We start from the raw sequence: 15,476 nt of genomic DNA on the forward strand, positions 1-15,476 counted from the left end.
AACAATAAATTAAATGTGCTACTTATCAGATTGTGTTTTATTAACGTCTACACCTACTCCAACCCTACACCTACCCTTACAATAAAGCAAAATGACGCAATATTGATGTGTGCGTGCCCAGTAAGCCCCGGTAGGACAATCTGGCCGTAGCTGTATCCCTTCTAGCTCCAACCTACTTCCGGCAAGATTCTGAAGTGTGTATATGATGGCCACTTTATATCCCATGAGGCCACGGGAGAGGATTTGTGAATGGCAGTGAAGCGACATAACTGACGCTGGTAGGTCACATGATAATGACAGCATGGCGGATGTAATAGTACACACATTCATACTATATAGAACATACTTTTTTTTAGCCGTTGTGAAGTAATTATTCAAAATAAGTACCTACTCAAGAGAGTATGTGATTTCATACTTCCCTACTATACGGTAAAAACAGTATGTAAAAAAAAAAGAAGTATGTCCGAATTTACAGTATCATAAAAGAGTAGGCAAAAAGTACCCAGATGACCTACTACTTCTGGTGAGATTCTGAAGTGTGCATATGATAGACGCTTTACTATCCCATGAAGCCATGGGATAGGATTTGTGAATGGCTGCATTACTTGAATCAGCCCATCTTCAATTTTCCACTCCATCAGTGCAAGTCTATAGGATTTCTTTTGCCAATTTTTCGTCTGCCAGGCAAAAACAAAAAGACTGATTTCTTAAAAAAAAGTAATAACGTAAAAATAATATCCTCTCTTCGACTTGCACAAACAGTGCAAATTAGCACTCTGTCCCTATCAGTACACACACACAATCTTGTAATTTATGTAAGCCACTGCTTGGAGGACCTAGTAAACTCTGTCATTATCTTTTTAAAAGAACATGCAAAAAAGACCAAGCCTCAGATAGGAGGCCACACTGTCCTCTCTAGAGTGTCTTTGCCCCATTTAGATGAAATGAGGATTTTCCCACCATTACAGTCCAAGGCCCTTCCCTCCAGCTCAACCCTCGCTGAAGTTGTGAAATGAATAATTAATAGTCCACATGCCGTGAGTTATTAAGTGAAAATAACTCAGTGCTCTGTCACTTCTGGAAAATGATCTGGAAGTTGGTAGTAACTTTGATCGATTGACTCTTAAAAACCTTGTTACTGTGGTCTACACAAATTGGCCTTGAGATTGGATTTGAAATCTAAACTGGAGATTAATCCAAAGTTGTTGACGGTGGGGGGCTGAAGAATGGATCTATATCACCACCACAGGGACCCCAGCTCCTCTAGACATTTGTCTATTGGTCTTGATAGAATGGCTTAATGGCCTGCAATCGCTCTATTGGAGAGTGTTTGTTTAGCTTTGTGAAAACGGCAATTCATCAGCAGAGCGGTTATGCTATTATAGTGAGAGAAAGAGAGAGAGCTCAGACCAGCAAGACCAATAGCTTCACCAAGGCTCATCAAACAGGCATTGTAACTACTGATCCAAAATAATCTATTAATCTTTGGTTAAGTTGCTCTGATGTAAGACAGTATCATGTACTAAAATTAGAAATGTAAAGCTCATATTTGTGTTAAAGCACTTACATTTTTGAGTTTGTTACATTTTATCTAAATCCTGGCCCATTAGGTGACATAGGCAAATGCCTAGTGCGCCACCTCTTGGAGGGGTGCTGATTCTAGACAATTCTTATTGTAGAAAGCATTGAGCATTGTAATGATTGAAGCGGGACCGGGATGATTTTTTAAGCGGTTCATTCATAAAATCTTACCTTCATGCTGTGGAAATACAAACCGGAAGACAGAACACAACTGGCGCGGCGCTGAAACCTGCAGAACCGATTGCTATCGATAAAGAAGTACTTTATCAATAGAGTACCTCAGAGATGACGTGTTTTTGTAGGCCAACCCGGAAATTAGCGGTGCACGGGTTCCCTCGATCGAAAGCCTATGCATTTTTCCCATAGACTTTTGGAAAATCGCAAAAAATAAGCTCTGTGTTTAACAAAAGGTTATGACACTTACACGTCAAAATCACAAGCGGGTTATAACTGGTGTGTTTTATGTCATAGATCAAAACGTGAAAATATTTAGAGGCTTTGTTAACCACAGACCTTATTTCAGGCGATTTAGCAAAAACCTGTTCAAAAAACCCATTGACTTTAGGGTGATGGAACCGGAAGTCCTAAAATGCTAACTCGCTTCCGGGTTTTGCATAGAAAAACACGTCATCTCTGAGGTACTCTATGCTGCCTTCACGTGCTCTCGGAATTATCGTAAATACGAGTTGACTAGGTAAAAACTGCACATGAACGCGCTCCTATTTTTTTAATGCGATGAGCTTATAATCAGGTCTTCAGAAGTGGGAATTAGCTATAGCATGTGAAGTTCAACACCTACATGTGCAACTGTGAACAACTCTGCAGGTAAACACATTTTTCAGTCAAAGAGCATCAAAACATTGACAGTACATGAAAACATCCAAGTCAATTTTTTTATGTGTACTTTGGAGTACCATGTAGGCTAACTGTAAATACCTTGATTCATAATATCGCTACTGTTATTTTCTGAAACGTTTCACGTGAATGTCTTTTTGAGATGCTTGTTATCAACAACAAAGCATCTCTAAAAGACATTCACTTGACAAGTTTCACAGTTAGTTCAATAGTTACGAACTTAGCTTATATATAAATATATATATAAATATGTGTCTATTTATGAATGCTATCTATTCATAGCATGCACTTTGCTTATTTCCAGCGTCATTTTAGTTAGTTAATATAAAGGACAGCCATCTCTATTCTCATGTTAACACGAGTAATGTTTAAATATTATGGCTATACTTTTTAAAACAGTGAAAAAACATATTTTAAACATGATATGCCCCATAGACGACTACAAGACGTATGTTGTAAGAACATTACTGTAATGTGATTTTTTTTTCAAATCCATTGAGTCCAGAAAATTCCTCTAACATCAGTCTTCCTAAAGAAAGCTCCAATGGAATGGAAAAAAGGGAACGAATATGCACCCCAAACCTCTCGGCTTGTTCTCAGGACACACAGGTATCTTGGTGCCAGACAAGCATATTCCGCCCAGCTGTGTTTATTATGGATAAGGAGCCCTGTGGCAGCTGTCAGACAGCACTGCTAACCCACTTCATTTTCCAAAACAGCATACGCTCATTTTTTTTTTTTGCCATTCTAGAAGAGTAGGAGCAGCATGGATGGGGGAATAAATTTAACGTCTCCACAACATCTAGGCCGGCAGGAAATAAAAAAACCCTAGTTCCTCCCACTCAAAAGCAGCAATGCGTTCTGAAGCCGATCCCCCCCGCCATCCATCTGGAGGTGTTTGTTTACCACCCTGTTTGCACAGCAAAAACAGCATAAGAAAGCAGAGCTGACAGAATCTTTCTATCTGACGTTCCCAAGCCCCATGGGAAGCAGTGCTTTCCCTGCTTTTCATAGCACTCATCCCAGAACAAAGGACAAGCTTTTCTTTTGTATTTAAAACTATGATATCCAGATCTCACTCTAAGCAAGTAATTATTACTAGATCACATCTCATATATGTATTAGTAGCATGTATCTATAAACCTGCACTGTTGAGACACTGCAAAATACGTTGAAATAAAGAGTGAGATCAATGCTTTCTGTTTTTCCTTAAAGCTCCTAGAAAATACCTGCAACTTTTGCTCATGTCTCTGGGTGGCCAGAAGGGGGCACACTACCCCAAATATGTGAAAATAAATTTAAAATGACATACAATGACAAAGATCAGTTTCAAAAGCAGTTGTGTTCTTCATAAAAGAGCACACTTAGATGACAAATATGAAAACAGGTGCTAAAAAAAGCCCCTGAGCTGGACTGTGCTGCAGTTGGCTGCAAATGAATCTGACAGCTCCAGTTTTTCCTGCTCTGATTCTACCCTTCTCGTGTGATTAAGAGTGCATGTTTATGGGGCAGAGCCCACTGATCACTGAATCTCCGTGGTGAGGTTCCACAGATTCTGTTGTATGATTCATGCTGACATACTGGGGCCTGATCTGGGCCCGACTCCAGCCTCCTGGCTCCATCTGCTCTGGTTCTGAAGTAAAGATGAGTTGGAATAAAATCAATAGGCAGCCAGGATGAAGGCCAGGGATGATGGTGAACTGGTGAAACTGTCCATGTTGGATGGGTTTGCTAGACCACTTCAATTTATATCGAAAACACTTACAAAACTGTTCTGTTCAACATAATACATTCTGTATGCAACAAAAACATACTATAATTTCTTAGAAATGCATTTTTTTTTTTACAGAAATGTTTGCCAAAGTGCCTTAATTAAATATATTTTATTTAATGTATTTCAGTGAACCAGTTACTGATGTCTAAGACAAAATTCATAAGGAAAATGAAGCTCTCTGCTTTACACTTTCTACCAACAAAAATAAACCAATGTTTTTGTGTCCAGTTGTTATGCTCAAGACGTATACTTCTTTTGGGGGCTCTTTCTGTGAATAATAGATGCTGTAGCTGTTTATTATAACATTTGGAATGTGATTTGGAGTTTGATTTTGAGATATTCTTTAATACTCCCTTATAATGTGAAATTAAAATGCCTTTTGTCAAATCTCTATTTATGAGTAATATATATTTTGTAAATAATGGCTTTGTTGGTTTCAAAAACCTAGTGTTTCTTGCTAAATTCTTGGGTATTTTTCTTTAAATTTTAGGGCCAGGGCCAAAGCTTTTGGCCAAAACAATAGGTAGGCTAGATAACTTTGTACGTTAGGTTTATGAATGCTTGTTTTGTGTTTTTTTACAGTTATTTTACTTTTTTAAATTTAGCAGAAAAGCCTGAAATAGACTGTTTAATGGCTGGTTTCCATGTATTGAGACTACTTGCTCAAAGTTTCACCAATGTAACGTCAAGTTTTGTTACATTAACTGCATCTTTTTTCCTGGGCAATTTGTGTTCATGGAAGTTAAAATGTTTAATAGCTTTTTAAGGCTTTAGGGTATGTTTTTGTACAGAAATTGACTTTCAAAAATAAACCTACCCTGAGAAATATCCACTGGAGTAAAACGTGTGACAACAAGCCCCGATTGAACTCCCATTTATGAATCTTTGAGTTATTCTTGTCACTTATATGGTTTATGCTACCATAGTCCTCCATAATTTTGGTTTAAACCACAGCATTAACTACACATGTGTCCAAAGTGGCCAAGTCTCATGCAAATATAGCGCCTCTATGAGCGTCATTACATATTCCAGACAAATACTTGTGCATGCACTGCTTTTACAGAGTTTCTGAAGCAGGGCGAACCAGCGTGCCCTCATTAAAATGAATACGGCCGAAAGCCTTTTATCCTCGTGGGAAATAAACCGAGCGCGCGAGTCAAATTCACTTTGCCGCACCACCCACAGGAGGAGCGCGCGCCCAATTGAATCAACGCTCGCCGCTGCTTTTGGAAGCGACGTTCACTTGAGTCCCCGTGGGTACACCGCTCATTTCTCTCTGTCTTACTCTATATACCCACTAGTCCACCTCTGAAAGGTACAGACCCCTAAAGAGGAGAAGAAAACGAAGAGAGAAACAGGAGAGACTGCATTTGGTGCATGGCATGAAGACGCGACTGTTGGGGACCCGGTTGAGCATGGCACATTATGCCAGGATCTGAACTGAAACGGGGACCAGGTTTGGGCTTTTAGATATGGGTGTTAATAATAAGAAATTCTTACGTTTGCTGGAGTAAAGGGTTAGAAATGTGCTTGATGTCGTTCGGTGTGACGCTTTGGATGCGCAATTCTGGATGGGATGAAATCGCGTAACCGGGGGCCAAATCTAGGCGCTAAACGTGAGACCACCGATCTGAGCTCCCCAGAGCTGCGTTAAACCACATCTTCAGCCGTGCTGAGGGGGCAACCACAGAAAGTTTCGCGATGGCTCTCGTCATGGAACCTGTTAGTAAATGGAGCCCCAGTCAAGTTGTGGACTGGATGAAAGGTACGTGATGCGTTTTGGTCCCTAAACCTGCAAAGCCCATTATTTGCTACCCTAATGGCGCAGGGTACTCTTACATTTTTTGATATATCAGATCATTTATGTTCTTGTTGGGTATTCTTAATGTTTTTTTTTTTCTTCCAAGTAGCCTAGTGAAGCGTACAGGTGTCTGATGTTAATGATGGCAGCAGGGTATGAATTGTTGGTAGACTGTTGGAGTCTCTGACCCTCAGTTCAATGGCTTGAACCCCTCAAAGGAAGCCAAACAAACAAAAAAAGTTTAACACTCAGAAAAAAGGTACAAAAGCTGGGTTCTTTGTACCTAAGGAGTGCATGTTGGTACATTAAGGGTACATATTAGTAGCCTACCTACATATTGGTACCTAAAAGGAACAAAAGTGTACCTTTTGTACCCCATTGACAGCTTTCGTACTTTTTTTCTGAGTGTATGTCTTTTACTTGTAACTATATGTTTGTGTATCAATTAGTTAAGTACACACAAAAGTTATTTAACAAGTTTACAAGTCAGCACTAAATAGCCGCTAGCGAACAGAAGTCCTGTTTGCCTGAGGAGGTAACCATAGCAACAGTTCGCTGCTCGAGCGCTTTCCTTTAGGATCTGTATGGGATGGTACGACACAACACGATTAATGTAATTATTTATCTGTTTATTATAGATTTACACATCACAAATACATCACAATAACTTTAAAGTTTTGTTTAAAATGTCTTTAAGATAGTTGACGGTTAGTTAGGGGCACTGCTGTTACAAACCTCGACAGAAAATTACTGACAGAAATTCTTTTAAAACGTCGAACGCCCTTAAAGCCATTGATTAGCCTAACATATAGGCTAACTCACATAATTCGACCAACTAACGATATTCAGCTACTTATCTATAATCACAAATAACCCGTGAACCTAAATTTAACTTTATTTCACGTAAAGGAGCTTGAACTCCGAATTAACACGACATAGCTGTACACTGGCAATAGTGGAAATGCTGGTCACGGAGCGTCGAAAATCACCATTTCCATTAGGTATGGATTAAATTTGATGCTTTTATGAGGATAACAAATGTAATGTGAAGGAGCATCCTCATGTATAGTTGAAGAAGAGAAGCAAAATCTTTGACGCGCGGAGGCGGAGGGGGCAATTACGCACCTTCTCTGCTCTCGTGGGCGTGGGTGGCGTGTCCAGATTCGTCATCGGAATAACAAATCGAGCAGTGAGTTATCGAGGTTGTATGACAGGATTCGAGTGCGTCCCGGTGGGATAATGATTCACAGATCTGTGATATAAGGCTTGTTATGATATCACTCAAAATTGTTCTTCATATCATGTCTTAGAGCTAATATGATGAAGAAACTAATATGTGAGAATACAGCACCTCTGGCATGTATATGCAAAAGATGAAGGTTATGAAAGCAGCATATTGTGCCATTTTAATAGATCTTTGCTTTGGTTCACTGGAAACCACAGATGTAACTACATTGATGGGGTAACATTGATTATTGACAGATACTGAGTTCATAAATGACTACATTTGGTCTCCCTCCTGAATATGTGGCCAAAGCTTTGGCTGGAGCTAAATTCTGTCATTAAGTTATGGGCTAAAATTATTCAGTGTTTGTGTCTTGTCATTTGTGTGTCAATGTGAGCATCTGTGAGGAACTAAGCATCAGAGAAGAAGGCCTTATCAGGAGGGATATTTGCCCTCATTTTGGATTCAAATTGTTGTGTACCAGGTTTAGAGCAACCAGTTATTGTAATCACATTTATTGGTATGCTCTCTATCAATTTGTCTCATCATTCATCCTTTCAGATGTGTATTTATAAGCTATAAAATCAACCTAGACACATTAGAGGCTTGGTACTGACCTTACCGTCCCAATTACAAGCATATAACCTGGAAAAGATAGAGCTGTGGAATTTTACCTGCTCTTGAAGAGCAGATTAATTTAATAGCATGGCTAATGCAGCTTACAGGGAGACAGGATGTAGCTGAATCAGTCTGGTTCAGGCTAAACTGAAGTGAAGGCTTATTTGGTGTGTGTGTGTTGGAGGGGTGCATATGTACACAAGCTTTAGGTCAAACTGCATCTATGACATATAGTTAATCTATTTTTCAGTTTGTGACTCAGAGAGTCAGTGAGTGTTTTGATCGATGCCTGTACATGCTGCGCACCCCCCAGGCCTACACATTACACTCAGCACACCCCCTCTATGGCCCTCTCTAAATGCCATTATTAAAGTCTTGCTAATAGTGTATCGGTGCTCTGAAGGCTGCCTGGAGTGGCACAGTCTCATTTACTTCAGAATCAGCAAAGCATCTGGAATAAAACGTCGAACATCTCAAACAGCTTTGTCCCTTCTCAACGACACATTAAAATGATCATCATGTGGACATAGGAGCAATTTTGCCCATGTCGAACACAGTCATTCACCTCAGATGCGATGATCTCTGCACTGAAAAAAAAATTGGTGTAGAACAATTTTCACTTCAAAGCATTGCCATCTTATGTTTGCTTGTAAATTTCACAAACAATTATAAAAAAAAAACCCATCAAGTAACACATTAAATTAAACATGAAATTTTGAAGTATAAAAACTGAAATAGTATTTTGAAGTAATAGTGTAGCACCAGTTTTTTCTTTTTGTAGAATTCAGTGTTTGGTTAACGGAGGTTAGCAGTGTAACAATCTTTCTTTTTCTTTCCCAATACAGATTTTCTGTGATTAAATGATTAGTTCACTTTAAAATGAAAATTACCCAAGCTTTACTCACCCTCAAGCCATCCTAGGTGTATATGACTTTCTTCTTTCTGATGAACACAATCAGAGTTATATTAATAAATATCCTGACGCATCCAAGCTTTATAATGGCAGTTAATGGGAAACAACAAGTATGAAGCTCAAGAAAGTGCATCCATCCAAAGCAAAACGTACTCCACGCGATGCGTTTATGTAAGAAAAATATCCATATTTAACAAGTTATAAAGTAAAATATCTAGCTTCCGCCAGACCGCCTTCCGTATTCAGCTTAGGAAGAAAGCGTAACTGAGCATAGGACGTAGCAAGTAAGTGTGTAAGTGTAGTAAGTGTTTTGAGCTGCGAGAGTTTTACACTTTCTTCGTAAGTTGAATACGGAAGGCGGTCTGGCGGAAGCTAGATATTTTACTTCATAACTTGTTAAATATGGATATTTTTCTTACACAAATACATCGCTTCGCTTTAGAAGGACTTTATTAACCCCCCGGAGCCGTGTGGAGTACGTTTATGGTGGATGGATGAACTTTCTTGAGCTTCATACTCTTTTCAAAATATTTTTATAGTTTTAATACTATTAAAGTAGTTTTTGTCCATACAGTGAAAGTCAGTGGGGTCCAAACAACATTGGACCCCATTGGCTTTCATTATATGGACAAAAAAGGGCAAAACTTCTTTTGTGTTGTACAGAAGAAAAAAAATCATACATGTTTGGAACAACATGAGGGTGAGTAAATTATGACAATATTCTTTTATATATGGACTATCCTTTTAAATTTTGGTTTTTGGCTTCAGAAAACTTGCCAAGAAGAGTCTGGCATTCTATTTGATTCGCCTGAGATGTGGAAGCTGTGTGGGGTCATTGAGATCAGACTGTGATTAATATGCATTTAATGAGAGATGTGCAGCTCATAGTGAAGGATTGTGAAGATGGAGATGAAGATGATGCAAGCAAGTGAGAGAGCCAGGGCTGATTATTGTTAAATGGAGGGTTCCTAAGACTGCATTTTTAATGCTCTTGAGTGAATATATTACTTTCTTCAGTGCAATTGTGTTGGTGTCTCAGAGCCATGCTGGGCCTTTTAATAAACAGTGTTTAGGAAAGATGGGATAAAGGATACAGAAGGAAATTTAATGGTACATCGGCCTGTATCCTGGAGACTTACAAGGTTTAACAGATCAGTTTACTCTGTTCTGAAATAGCATGGCCTCAGTGCCTTGGTTAAAAGGTTACTATCAACAGATGTTGCAAACCAACAAATGACAATGTGTTTGCTTCTGTGTATGATTATTGTGGCATTTTAAAATATTTCTTGTTTGTTTTTGTCTTGTGCTTACTATTCATGTGATGTTTTGCTCTCCATACATTTCTCAAGCACATATTATGACATAATATTGCAATTTGCATTGAACAACCTCTTACAGATACTTAACCTAAATTTGTAATTGTTGTAATGATGGCAGATTTTAAGTCATGGAAACATGACCTTTTAAGTTCACTCAAGACATTTCCTTGAAACAATTGAGCCAGCTGTTGTCTTCATGTCATAACTTTTTAAAGATCTAACACCTCAATTTCCCCCCCCAGTGTTCGGAATGCAACAGCTGGAAACACAGCTTCAGGGTGTCTGTGGGTGTGTATGACTGCTCCTTCCTCTTGATTAGCTTTCTGACCGCAGGGCTTTAGATCTAATCATGTTCTGTCACATCACTGTGGCCTTGCAAACTCTAATAGGCAGCAAGCCTGTTCTCTGCATCTCTCTATCTCCATCTCTGACTATCTTTTGCTCTTTTTCTTGCTCTTTCCCATAAGTGCTGTATGTGTAATCATCTCCTGCGGCTACCAGTGTACATCACTTTCCGTGAATACGGCACAAATCTCTTTTTGTTGTTATGAGAACTATTAGAAATGTTATGTAACATAAAATCGACCTTGCATGAAGTTATGAGCAAAATATGTATATTTCTTTATAATGCTGTTGACTGTATTCGTCCATCTTAGCCAGGCCCTATTTTGTATGATTCAGGCCCTATTTGTGGAAAGTGCCATGTATCTGCAATCCGGGCCAACACGTTCCAGGGAAGAGAGAAGTAAACATCTCAGCCTCTGATTGGAGGACCGTCTCTGATGCCAGTGCCTCCATCGCTGTAAAGATTAGGGTGGAGCACTTTGGCTAAACTAGAACCAGCATCTGTGGTTTCCCAGTTAGACTGTGGTCCTGCTCTTGCTGTGCTTTTGTGGCTTGTGGTTTTACTGAGAGGCAGCACTTCTTTAGATAGAGACATTGCCTCAGAGGAGCGTTCAATATAACCAAGCGAGAAGCAACGCTGGGAGCTGTGCACTGGAGCCTATAAATGTGCTGACGGACCATTCAAGTCCTGAATCACCTACTGAGATATTTTGGTATCAAAATCAATTCGGCTGAGAATCGTTCATCACACGGATGCCTGTGATGAATAGTGATAACTCTTTTATAGCTCATTAGACTCTGTTGTGATCATTTAAATATCAACTTTGCTTCAGATTTTTTTCCTTTTCTTTTGAAAAATAAAAATAAATGACACAATTTTCTTCTAGAGCTGCTGTGCAGCCAAAATTATTTTCCGCAATGCATTATAATCTGCATTGTAACAAGTGCTATATAAATAAAGGTGACTTTACTTGACTTGATATTTGTGTAATAAATTATTAAATAATAATAATTTATTATTATAAATAGGAAATATTATTTTAACATAATATAAATAAGGAAATGAAATTAAATGAATTAAATGAAATTTAATTCAGTTATCAACATACAGAATATAAAGTTATATAAAAAAGTTCCTCAAATTCCTTTGAAAATTTTTTTGGAATTTCTTTGCAAAAATAAAACTTGTATGTTTCTGTAATATATTATTGATAATAATAATAATAATAATAATAATATATATATATATAAATCTGATTGGCTGTTGCGCTTTGTCTCGGATTTTCCTCAAATTCCTTTGAAAATTCTTTTGGAATTTCTATGCAAAAACAAAACTTGTATGTTTCTGTAATACAATAATAATAATAATAATTTATATTAAAAAATTAATATATATCAACTTTTTCCTCTAAAATTCTTTGGAAAACTGAAACTGTAATATATTTTTGTAATATATTAGTAAATATAATAATAAAAATAATATTTTTGTTATTAATAATAATAATAAATAATTCTTTTTCTATTATTATTGTTGAATTAATGATTAAAGTTGATCTATTAATATTAATATTATTATTAATAATAAATAAAAAGAGAAACAAATGAAATGATTCAGTGACATATAGTAATATTGTGAATAGAAAAATCAGAGAAGCTGCATGCAGCAGTATATCATGCCTGTCTATGAGAAAACAATTGAGATATTAAAGAGCACTAAAAAGCCCCCCACCACCCCTTCGGCTGCTACATGCTCATAGATCTAACGATTATATATAATTCAAAACCCTTCAAGAATTTCAACTCGTTCACTTTGAACAAGAAAACCTGAACTCATTTTCTTTCCGGCATTCTCCACTTAAACTTTTTTTTTTTAACAAACGAGCAGAAGAAGAATCGCAACTTCAGCTGAAATATCTTGACAGAAAGATGAAAGACCATGTTACGGCACGGCTCTCTCGCTCCACTACACACCCCATAATTGATTGTCATGTAGGAAGGTGCATTAGCTGCTTTTTGTGACGTTTGCCTGAAATGACAAGCTGTCGTTTAGTGGCGTTCAGCTCAGAATGGTTAGGTTTGATACTTTTTCTGACAGTTTATGAGGCTAATGTTGGTGTACTTAAGTGGAAAATGTATAGCATGCACTTATGGAGGTCGTTGGAGCATATGTACTCGCACACACATGTATCAGGCTTTCCAAGTAAGGCATTTTGGGGATTCCAGGCCTGTCTCCGGGGTGTGTCCTAAGGGAACACATGAATATTGTATTTCGTATGACATGTGGCAGAGCTGGGGATGATTGACTGCGTGCGTGTGTGACAGAAATACAGAAATGGTAGAGAGCGAGAGGAAGAAAGCGAGGTTAAAGACCTTTGAATAATAATACATACACACACGCAGAGCTTTAGCACTGCGTCCTGGGCTGCAGCTTCGAGGGGCGGGTGTGTGGGTGTGTGGCTTGGCTCAGGGCGACTCTTCCCTCCTGTGAAAAAGTGTAAAAGTGTGTTTGTGTGCTGTCAGTGGGTGTAAAGGGTGTGAGTCATCTCTGAATCACTTTATAGAACTGAAGAACCGCAGTATAGAGAGAAATATTCAGCAAAACACTCCAGAAAGGTAGCAATACAGTATGTACTCAGGAGGAGACTGTACACTCTGCGCTGTATCCTGTCTGCCAGAACTCACATTTTTCTGGATGGTGATCTTAAGGTTGTCTGTAGTTTATAAGGAATGAAACCACAACAACTCTTCAGAGGCCGCCCCAAAAAAGTCATGAATCAAACAGGCCAAGAGCTGCAGAGTTTTACTGATGGGAGGAAAACAGATTCGCTTGAACAATTGTTTCGTGTCTGCAGGGAGTAGAGCATCTGTTAGGAGACAAACTGGGTGGGAAACACCTGGGCTTCTCTGCTGATGCCCTGGATTCAGATCATTACTCAAGAGTCAGTACCTGAGAGGAAACTGGCTTTTATAGGCGGTTGATGCGAAAATGGGACTCATGATCATGTGTTACTGCTTGGGAGCTGTTATAAACAACCAGGTAGATAGGAGAACAGAAATGTTGTTGAGTCTGTGAGAGTCAGGTTTGTTGTCATTATTGTAGGAAAAAAAATGGCAAATGAGATTTTAAAGGCCAATTCACACTGCACCGACAGGCGCCGACCAATGCCAACGCCCACCAGATTACATGTCACTTCTCAGACGTTCCACGACCCGACAAACGCCGATTGAACACGAAAACAAGCACTAAACCCAACAAATGTTTCTGTTACTGTTAGTCGCCGTCTGTTGGTGAAACGTGAATGGTGTTAATGTATTCTGACTGCAAAATGAAGACTTTCTACTTCTCAGATTTTTTTTTTTCTGAGAAAAATACCCCAGTAATCTTGCCTATGTGTTCTATAGAGTTACAGAAGAGAGCTCAACAACATCTCAGACGATACACAGATTTGCAATCAGAAGTCAGAGATCTAAACATGATCTCAAACGTTTCTTGTCAAATTCTTCTCGTCCAAATTCTTACAGGTTAGGGATTTCAGAAAGAGTTTCAGAAGAGATCTCAGGAGTGTCAGCTGTGCTCTAGTTTTGCCAAAATTATGGAATCCAAAATTAGAGATATGAACTTATATTGTCTGATTCTGATTCATTCAAGACCAAATTATCTGAGCTGTAATATCGACATTTTATTTTTATTGCTCTATAGTTTTACTGTTTGTCAATACGGTCCCATTTGTGTCTATTAGGAGAAACATCTGAGAATATAGTGATAATATGAACAAAAATGCGTATGTAGATGTGTTTGGAGAATTTGGAGAATTTAGCTTTTAAAAATGTAAATCATTGGATTTGTTTGGTTGACTGAGTGAAATTTGAAGATCAAGTTAGTGAAATTATTTGATCTTCCCATTACTAGTTGGTACTTCAATGAAACCTAATTGAGAACTCAGTTAAGTCTCCTGAGCAAAGAAAGAAGAACCGTTGAGCTATTAAATTTCTCTGGAGGTTTAGAAATGGTTACCGCAAGTATATTCTTTCCCATGCACTGCAACGTACACTCATCTAGAAAGAGTATTACCATTTTTTTCCTGTTTCTATTGCAAGGATAGTGAACAGGGGGCAGTCGTGGTTAGGGATGGACCCGAATATTTGATTTTTCGAATATTCGTTCGGTGGGTTGGTATTCGATTTTCAATTTTGGGATTCGAATATTCAAATATTTTTATTATTTTTTCCGCACACCTGGCATCCCCCTCGCAAAATGGTTCTCATTCACGCTTCTGGCGAAATACAATACTCTTTTTTTTACAATTATCTTATATAGCCTAGCCGTTTTTAATAGGATGGACAGTTGAAGGAACCCAACCTTGTTTTTATAAAAATGTTAGGCTTCTTTATTAAAAGTATTGCTCTTAACAGACCTGCATTTTATATCACTAGTGCAGTGTCTGTTCTTGAAACATGTAAGCCCTGCCCGCGTAAGGCGCGCTGCTTTCAGCTAGTTTATTTTGCTGTTCTGTAATTTATTAAAAGTTTATTAATTCTGAACGTGTCGCATGTCCATATTGCGGCAAATGTGACACTGCACTCCCTTGGGTCCGCAGAAACATACCCGCCACATGTGAAGTCGACTGAATGAACGGTTTTCGACATAATCAAAATGCAAACAGACAGACAGACACAGAGATTCCTGCTGTAACGCGTTGTGTACGGAGCAAATAGGGATACGTTAGCTTGAGTTATTGATACCAGACAGACTTCACGGGGGCAATTAACATTTCACAATTGGCGCTTTATTCCCCATGAAACACATGTAACTGTCCGTCGCAAATGTTATGCCATCCACAGCATTACTTAATAAAGAAAATAAGCTTAAATGAGCAACAGAAAAACTGCAATATCCCGCATACATGCTCGAGTCACACATACAATGCAGACAGTTCAACTGGGAGCGCGCAGCTCTTAAAGGGGCAACACCATATTTCTGCTCGTTACAATGCCTTTATTAGGGAAGAATATGTTCAGCCCCCTCCCTCCGAAGCTTCGAATAT

The 15,476-nt window shown here is 38.5% G+C and overlaps 1 protein-coding gene across 12 annotated transcripts in view; it reads left to right on the top strand.

Annotated features, from left to right (window-relative positions):
- Positions 1 to 5,282: 5,282 nt before the first annotated feature.
- cnksr2a (connector enhancer of kinase suppressor of Ras 2a) overlaps positions 5,283 to 15,476 on the top strand; it is an 89,431-nt gene continuing 79,237 nt past the window's right edge. For 6 of the 12 annotated variants that reach the window (XM_051882095.1, XM_051882097.1, XM_051882103.1 and 3 more), the window contains exon 1: positions 5,284 to 5,975. In XM_051882095.1, coding sequence (XP_051738055.1) covers positions 5,912 to 5,975 — 64 coding nt within the window. In that variant the 5' untranslated portion in view covers positions 5,284 to 5,911. Of the gene's footprint in view, positions 5,976 to 15,476 lie in introns of all 12 variants that reach the window. The other 6 variants (XM_051882096.1, XM_051882098.1, XM_051882101.1 and 3 more) reach the window with 2 other exon arrangements.

This window comes from Ctenopharyngodon idella, chromosome 23 (genome assembly GCF_019924925.1).
Source record: "Ctenopharyngodon idella isolate HZGC_01 chromosome 23, HZGC01, whole genome shotgun sequence".
Lineage (NCBI taxonomy): Eukaryota > Metazoa > Chordata > Actinopteri > Cypriniformes > Xenocyprididae > Ctenopharyngodon > Ctenopharyngodon idella.